At 34.4% G+C, this 9,542-nt stretch overlaps 1 protein-coding gene across 1 annotated transcript in view; it reads left to right on the plus strand.

Moving 5' to 3' along the window:
• The window catches only part of LOC107750253 (testis-expressed sequence 264 protein-like), a 64,778-nt gene extending 55,822 nt beyond the window's left edge, over positions 1 to 8,956 (plus strand). Inside the window, exons 3-4 of the mRNA XM_016565565.1 lie at positions 321 to 501; positions 7,725 to 8,956. Of these exons, the coding sequence (XP_016421051.1) occupies positions 321 to 501; positions 7,725 to 8,017 (474 nt within the window). The 3' untranslated portion in view covers positions 8,018 to 8,956. The remainder of the gene's footprint in view (positions 1 to 320; positions 502 to 7,724) is intronic.
• Positions 8,957 to 9,542: the final 586 nt, after the last annotated feature.

Raw genomic sequence — 9,542 nt, forward strand, 5'->3', positions numbered from 1 at the left:
AGTTATTATGTTGCCAAAAATGATTATAATAGCCAAATCATGTTGGCCAACAGTTTAATAGCCTCTGTGGATGGAGTTGAAATGCATGAGAAATTTACAGTTAAAATGCAGGAACGTTTTTTCCAATGGACTCAAAAAAAAAAAAACTAACAATTTTCACAATTCTTTCATTTCTTTATATATTTAAAGGAGAATTTCATTCATTATTCATTCATTCCTCTGTGGTTTCAGCACTGCAGGACTGCAGTATGTATGCATGCATGAGTTGTGACATTGTGAGTATGCAACATTAATCATCTTTCTCTCTTTTTTCTTCTTAGGAAAGGTGTCTGAATGCGTACCCATTCCTGGAGATATGCAAAGGTGATCTGATCCATTACATGTGTCCTTTGGAGAATCTGGTGGACTTCTGTGTGCCTGAACTGCTTGAGAAGAAAACATCTGATGACACTGAGGAAACAGTGGAGCATAAAGATGCTGATGTCACAGAGTCAGCGGCGGGTATGTTACTATACTCATCAGCCCAGTATAAGGATGAGAGTTTAGGATTGATGCCGGTTCGTTCATTACTCATCTGCTATTTTAAATAAGCATGGGCTTTGTTTAACCTGCTGTGAGATTGTGAGATAAATTGTAGGTTTTAACAGAACAGTAATAACAAATCATATATGCAGTTCTTGTTTGTATTTCTTGAGGTCTTGCGTAGTTTTAGTATTGATTATTTTTGATGATGATGATGATGATGATAATAATAATAATAATAATTTTCTTAATCAAAACTAATCAGTATGAATTTTCTTTAAAATTATTCAAAAAAGTTAAATAAAAATCAAGTAAAATGAACACATTTAATGTTTAAATAAAAAAAAAAAGTCTAAATGCATTATTCCACAGCAAATTGAAAAAAAAATTTATTCGGTGAATATTGTAGTAGAGTAGTTTTAGTATTGCTTATTTTTGATGATGATTATTTAATGATTATAATAATAATAATAATAATTATTATTATTATTACTGTTGTTGTTATTATTAATCACATTCATCTTCATCATGATCATTAATAATCAGTATGAATTTACTTTAAAAAAAGTTAATTAAAAAAATATTCCAGTAAAATGAAAACATTTTTAAATATTTATTTTAAATTATTTTAATATTAAATATTTTAGTATTAAATTGAGAGATAGTCACCTTGGAATTATAAGATTCTATCTGCATTCTGAGCAGTTTTGAGATATTGAGCTTCATAGTTTTTGAATTCAATATAGTGATATGGGGAACACGTCTCTTTCATACATCAGTCCCAAAATGTACACAACTTAAAAAAAAAAAAAACATCACATAATATAAATAAGTAGTCCTGTCCTCTTTCAAAATCCCTTTCGTCTGAAACATTTTACTGAACAAAAATCCTGAAGCTCGACTAACAATCCCTCTCGACCCAGTTTAGAAACTAATTCAGGCAAATGCAATTTAAGAGGCTTTCCTTGGAAAGATATAGTTCAGCTTTGTTGAGATTTCAAATCATTTGGAGAGCCTGGACTCAAATTCTACTACTGGAAGGTCTTTCCCACATATCAAATATTTGATCTGTTAGTGCCAAATCTGTATATATATTTAACTGTGCACTGAAATTTGAGTGGCCCTTCATATATCTTGAATAAGTGATTAATAAAGAGATACTAATGTTTACATAACAAATTTTTTTTTTTTATATAAAACGTATGTATTATACATGTACAGTATATATATATATATATATACAGTCATGTGAAAAAATATCTGGTCCTTGGCATGTCTTAAATTTAGGATAATAAATCCTCAGATGAACAATAACACATGACATATTGCACTGTGTCATTGTTTTTTTTTTACAAAAAAAAAGCCAAGATGGAAAAGCCATGTGTTACAAAGTTAGGACCTTTCTGTTAACATAGGAATTAAGAGGGTAAGTAACGGTCAGGCACTGCTAATCAAATACCTTTGATTAACTGATCATCGGCAAGTGTGAGCAGCTCTATAAAAGCAGAAGTTTTGGCAGTTTGCTGGTCTGGAGCCTTCAGGTGTGTGTTCTTAACACAATGCCAAAGAGGAAAGACATCAGTAATGATCAAGCAATTGTTTCTGCCATCAATCTGAGAAGAGTAAAATGGCCATTTCCAAACAATTTGAAGTCCATCATTCTACAGTGAGGACGTTTATTCGCAAGTGGAAGACAAACAGACACCAATCCTCCCAGAAGTGGGCGTCCCAGGAAATTCACCCCAAGAACAGACCGTGTAATGCTCAGAGAAATGGTAGACAACCCAAGAATTTCACAGCAGACTCTACAGGCCTCAGTTAACATGTTAAATTATAAAGTTCATGACAGTTCAATTAGAAAAGTATGGGACAAGTATATGGCATATTTGCAAGGCTTGCCAGAAGAAAGCCTCTTCTCTCTAAAGAAACATGGCAGCACGGTTTAGGTTTGCAAAGTTGCTTCTGAACAAACCATAAGACTTCTAGAACAATGTCCTTTGAACAGATAAGACCAAAGTGAAGATGTTTGGCCATAATGCACAGTGCCATGTTTAGTGAAAACCTAAAGAGCATATCAGCACACACACCTCATGCCAAAAGTCAAGCATGCTGGTGGAGGGCTGATGATTTTGGGCTTGTCTTGTAGCCACAGGACCTGGGCACCTCACAGTCATTGAATCGACCATGAACTCCATCCGTCCGACAGCTAAAGTTGGGCCAAAATTGGGTCATGCAACAGGACAATGATCCCAAACACAACAGAACGGCTGAAAATAAAAGAATCAAGGGGTTGCAGCAGTCCAGTCAAAGTCCAGACCTAATCCTGACTGAAATGCTGTGGCGAGAGCTGTGCATAAACAAATGCCCACAAACCTCAATAAACCTGAGCAACGTTGTAAAGAAGAGTGAGCCAAAATTCCTCCGGAACGATGTGAAAGACTGATAAAGTCATACAGAAAATGATTACTTCAAGTTATTGCTTCTAAAAGTGGATCTACAGGCAATTGAATCATAGGGTGTCCTAATTTTGTCACACATGGCTTTTCCATCTTGGCTTTATTTTTGTTAAATAAATAATGACACGGTGAAATATGTCATGTGTTGTTGTTTATCTGAGGTTTTATTTTCCTACATTTAAGACATGCCAAGGACCAGATAATTTTTTTTTATTATTTCCTGATACAGAAAACCATGGAATTCAATAGGGTGTCCTAACTTTTTCACATGACTGTATAGTGTGATACATTATATTAATAAACTGCATATAAAATTTGATCTTAATACATTAACATTAGAAATATATATATATATTAGGGATGTAACGATGCACCGCGAGCCGGTTGAAAATCGATACAAATGTGATGATTCAAATCGGTTGAGATATTAAACGAATCGTGATACAGTTGGGGTTAGGAGTTTATATGAATGGGTGTCTGAGGGGAACTGTCTGTCTTTAGGAAATAATATTTGATATTTTCTTTTCATGTTGACTCTGTATAATGCATATTAAACATTCTATAGTCTTTGGCTACGTTCACACTGTCAATTTTTGGGATTGACAACCGCATTTACTTACAGGTGTGAGTCTCGAAATGTCACGTTCATTTAAAAAAAAACACGAGAAAATTTGAGTTAAGTGAATCGTTACATCCCTGTATGTATATATGTATATATACATATGTGTGTGTGTGTGTGTGTATATATATATATATACATATGTATGCATATTCTATCTACTAAGACCTCCTGAAGATGGTGTGTTCAATGAAGTTAATTTTCAGAGTGTGACTTGTTTAATATCACGGTGATATTTATTACCATGCTCGTATTATACTGGTTAATGGCCATAGTGTCTCATTTTCCATATTTAATCTTTTGTGTCTATCTCCTGTGGTCTGACACTCTGCGACTCAGGCAGGCCAGGATCTGTCTAGAAATGAACCCGATAATGACGATAAGGTGAGTTATTAGGGCCAGGAAAGTGATTAGGAAAACTGGATAGAGCTGGTGAATTAGGGACCCTCTGAGCATCACTTTGTGCTCCCAAATGACCATTCTTGGTTTTGACAATGATCTTTTAGAGGGTGTCATCCAAGCTGTGAACAGAGCTAATTCCAGTGTCACGGTGCTCAAGAGCACCAAGGGTACACTGTGCACAACGTGAAGGACAAGTACAGGCAAATTCACCAGGACCGGAAAGCCCAGTCTAATCTTAGTGGTGCCCTTTTGGGTTGTTAGAAGGTTTTTCACATACTCGGGCTGAGAAGTTATAATTAGCTGTGGTGACTTGGAGTTAGAAAGGAAGCTGCCGTCTACCGAGTAGGTTTTCGATGAACAGTTTGGGTAACGATTCCTGTTTAAGTCAAACATTTGGGGTAAATACAATTTTTAAAAAATTAAGAATGCATTAAAAGTGACAGTAAAGACATTTGTAATTTTACAAATTAATTATATTTCAAATAATGCTGGTCGAAGAACTTTCTATTCATCAAAGAATCCTGGAAAAAAAATTGTATCAAGGTTTCCACAAAAATATTAAACAGCAAAAACTTGTTTTTTTTAACAATGATAATAATAAGAACTATTATTAATAATTGGGCACCAATAATGATTGAGCACCAAAATTCAGATTTGCCATCTTATACATATATCTCATAAATTTTCATTTATATTTCTTTTATGTGTTTCTTATAGAAGAAGCCTGATATTTTATATGTACCTATATTGCAACAATTCTGAAAGTAAGCCTAGAAAAATATTGCATATGCATTTACATTTACATTTTACATTTAGTCATTTAGCAGACGCTTTTATCCAAAGCGACTTACAAATGAGGACAATGGAAGCAATCAAAATCAACAAAAGAGCAATGATATACAAGTGCTATAACAAGTCTCAGTTAGCTTAATGCAGTACACGTAGCAAGGGTTTTTTAAATAATATAATAAATAAAAAGAAAACAGATAGAATAGAAAAAGAATAGAGCAAGCTAGTGTTAGAGGTCTTTTTTGCTTTTGTTAATTGTATAATGAAAAGAAAACGGATAGAATACAAAAAGATTAGAAAACTAGTGTTAGTTTTTTTTTTTTTTTAATAAAGAAAACAAGCAGCAAATGAATAGCGTGCAAGTCTAAAAGGGACAAGAATAGAATTAGAATAGAGAGTGCTAGAGTTAGAGGGTCAAATAAAGATGGAAGAGATGTGTTTTTAGCCGATTCTTGAAGATGGCTAAGGTATATATCTCTCATTCAGGCTTATTAGGGAGGATTCATTTAAAATGAATTACATTCAAGCATATTTATGTGGTGGGCAAATATAAGGTGTGTTGTGGCACCTAATGGGGTTTGAAAAGGTCTTCCCCTCACCGCTCCTCTTTTCTGACTGTGTGGATCTTCACAATGAGCAGAGAGCTGCTACTTAATTGAGATGCCATATCTAATATGTTGAGATGAGCTAGATGAGAGAGGGGTCTTTCCTTTCCATCTAAAATAATACTGGCAGGGAGGGAAGAGAGGTCAAATTCACTGCTGTCCTAAAAGAAATTAGGCCAAATGGGAAGTTTTATTCTAGTTTAAATAGCTGGTATTAGACTCACAATGTAGATGGTCTCTCATTCTCTTTATTCTTTCCTTCCTTCCTCTCCACCTCCCTCTTTCATCCATCTCCATCCTTATTGTGATTCAGTCCCTTTATTTGTTCATTTTAAGTATTTTAAAATAGTTTTAGCAAAGGATTGTAGTCATGACCCTCTTAAATTACACCCTACAAATCATGGCCTGTTGCCCAAAATATCTTTTTCTGACCCAATCCAGTTTAATTATTTGTCAGTTTTTTTTAAGTTACCCTTCTTCCTGTTTTCACAGAACAAACTTGATTTTGGTGTGTGATTAGGCTTATGGTCAATTATATATAAATAGTCAATTTATTGACTTGTAAAGCTGCTTTGTAATGTCTATTCAATGTTTTACTTGTCTGCCAAAATAATGTAGTGCCTTCATTTGGGGTCTTTTTTCTGCAACTATTGATTAATCCAATCAATTTAGCAATTTGTGTAATTAGATTTTTTTTTTTAATACAGCCATAATAATATAAATAGTTAAAGCACTTAAAATGTTAACAACTGCTTTGGGTCTTTGCCATGTTTAGTATGTTTGTGTAATGACCACTACATTCGATTCATAAAGCTTCTATTCCTCTTTTAAGAATTCCTTTTCCCCCCCAAGAATCGCAGCCGCTTACAGACGTCTCACCTTTAATTCTGAGTTAAATATTTGAAATCTCTTTAGAGGCATTTTTTTATTTGGCTCAAACACAGCCCTTGGGGGTTGTTTTAGCTCATATTTAGCTTTTTGGCAATTATAACTCTCACCTGGAGTGTGTCACGATAACAGCACAGCTTCTTGCAATTATACTGCTGTTAGTAAATGACTGTAACCCTCTGATGCTGAAATGCCATTAAAGGATCCCCAAAGGCTATCAACGGTAACAGCAGAACTTTAAACTGCCATTTTCCAGCTTATTTTTAATAATAATTTACACTTTTAAAAATTCCAAGAGCTGGTTTTCACAGCAGTGTCATGAAGGAACCATTTTCGCTTCCTCAAAGAACCTTTAATTAAACAGTTCTTAAAAGGACCACTTTTTCCTTAGCATGAAGAATATTTTTATAATCTGAAGCTGAACCTATTAAGAGCCTTTTGTGCAATGGAAAGTTTCTATGGTTCACACAAAAATGAAATTTTGCTGAAAATGTATTCATCTTCAGGCCATCCAAGATGTTGATGAGTTTGTTTCTTCATCAGAACTGATTTGGAGAAATTTAGCATTACATCACTTGCTCACCAACTGATCCTCTGCATTGAATGGGTGCCATCAAAATGAGAGTCCAAACAGCTGATAAAACCATCACAGTAATCCACAAGTAATCCACACTTGTGTGTTTGTAAAAAATTCATCATTAAGAAGTTTTTAATTCAAACTGTTATTTCCAGCTAAAACAGGAGTCTTTTATCTCTAATACTGCTTTCTCCAGTGAAAAAGGCACCTCCTCGGAATCGGGAGAGAAACATGCACAGATCATGAACTGTTTACAAGCAAAAAACAAAACCGTCCAAAATGGTTCTGATCAAACGTGTGGGTGGATTTTGATGTGAGAGGACAAAAGGGCGATGGACTTTCACTGGAAGAAGTGATACTATGGACTATGGGCTGGCATTTTGGCCAGCTACGGTTGGTTTGAAGTTAAAACGTCTTAATGATGGATTTGTTTCTTACAAACATGGAGCTTTTCACTTCACAAGACATTAACTGATGGACTGGAGTGCTGTGGATTACTTGTGAATTATTGTAATGTTTTAATCAGCTGTTTAGACTCTTGTTCTGACGGCACCCATTCACTGCAAAGGATCCATTGGTGAGCAAAAGATGTAATATAAAATTTTTCCAAATCTGTTCCAGTGAAGAAACAAACTCATCTACATCTAGGATGGCCTGGGGATAAGAAAGTTCTAATTAAATTTCTCAGTATGTTCACTCAGAATTGTTCCTAATAATGTTGAAGGATCTTCGTGAGTAGAATTGTAGAACTATGTTGGCACAATATGAAGATTTCCTTATATTAAAAAAAATGTGGCCTAGAGGGATTCTGTGTTATGGGGGCAAAGTCTTAATTGATTAACCTGTTAATATACTTTATGTTCCAGGTGAGCCAGAGGAAAAGTCGATCCCAGTGATCCAGGAAGTGGTTGAAGAGAGCAGGGACGTGGTAGAGGCCTCAGCCCCATTGCTGGAGAGCTCTCAGCCGAGCCTGGGTGAGGAAGAGGGTCAAAGTGAGGATGGGGGCAAGGGGTCCAGTGAGTCTGTAGGCAGTGGCTCTTCTTTTGAAGAGCTGGATGTGGAAGTGGAAGAGGAAAAGAAAAACGAAGTAGAGGAGGAAGACCATAATGGACAGCAGAAGCCTGTGATGGGAGAAACTATCGGGAACAGGGAGGAGTGAAGGATAAAGGAGATTAGAGGGAATGTGGGTGAATGATGAGCGCATATGTGAGTGCGGGTGCATGTATGAGAGGGAGAAAGTTTGTCTGTGTCTTTGAAATCATCAAAGGCTTTTTTTTTCTTTCTAAGTCTTTGAAATTAACATCCCTAAATACCCGAAAAGTTACTTCTTTGTTATCAGCAAACAAGCAATTATCTCTTTCAGAACCTTTTATTAAAGACTTAATGAAATGCACATTATTCTTTGGCTTTGTATTTATTTCTGAGAAAACAAATGGTATATGTTGCTTTCTCTATTGTCTGTCTTCCCACGGTAATCATGAACTACATTCAGGCAGCAAGTAAATCAGGCACATTCTGAAAATGAGGTAAAACTGTTAATGCAACTAAATGGAGCTTAATCAGACATTTTATTTCATTAACATGTTCTACAGCTTAAGTGTGTTTAAGCTTCAGTAGTGTTTGCTTCAAAACATGAATAATTCATTCTAAATGCTGTCTGTTGCTGTAGAATAGAACTGAAAAAGAGTGAGAATAAAAAGTGCATGTTGTTAATGATTGGAGTTTGTTAATGTGACTATTTTTGTGCCCCCTGCATGCAACTGATTTGTTGTTGTTTTATAAAAGAAAAAATCAATACAAACAAAGAAATGAAGTATACAGGAAATATTCAAGTAAATCAGTATATTTTCTCTTTTTTCCCCATGTATTTTTCTATTTTTCTGTCATTTTTCACAACCTAATTAGGAGAGAAACAGGGTTTTCAGCATGAGGAACGTTGTTTGTTTTGGATTATATTTTTCTTACTGTATCAGAATGTTAGAATATCAGTTGTATCATACTGCTATTTCATCTTTTGATACTGACAATTACTCATGTTCAGCAGGTCATTTGATCAGTCTTTTACATTGTGATTCTGCAAGAAAGTAAAAAATATGTGTAAGGCAAAGGGGGAAGTGTTTGTGGTTCATGTGTTCACTTTAACAGCTATTTCAACCTTCTTACTAAACAAAGATATGAAGTATACTCTTACCATTCAAAAATTTGTGGTCTGTAAGATTTTTTATTTTTTTATTTTATGATTTTAAAAGAAGTCTCTTAGGCTCACCAATGCTGCATTTATTTGATTCAAAAGTAAAGTAAAAAAGGTCATATTTAAAATTTTAAATAACTGTTTCTATTTTAATATATTTTTTCAAAAATGTAATTTATTCCTGTAATGGCAAAACTGAATTTTCACCATCATTACTCCAGTCTTCAGTGTCACATGATCCTTCAGAATGCATTCGATGTTGATCTGGTGCTCAAAAAACATTTATTTGAATCATCAATTTTGTAAACAGTTGTGCTGCTTAATAGTTGAAAAAAAGAAAAGACGACAAAAAAAATCTTATGTGATATTATAAATGTCTCTAAATCTAAGTATTAATTTCTTTATTTTTCCTTCTTTATTTCCAAAAAAAATAAAAAATCATACTGACCCTAAACTTTTGAATGGTTGTGTATATATTTATTGTGTAAAGTTC

Source organism: Sinocyclocheilus rhinocerous, unplaced genomic scaffold, assembly GCF_001515625.1.
Source record: "Sinocyclocheilus rhinocerous isolate Xijiao unplaced genomic scaffold, SAMN03320098_v1.1 scaffold963, whole genome shotgun sequence".
Taxonomy (NCBI): Eukaryota; Metazoa; Chordata; class Actinopteri; order Cypriniformes; family Cyprinidae; genus Sinocyclocheilus; species Sinocyclocheilus rhinocerous.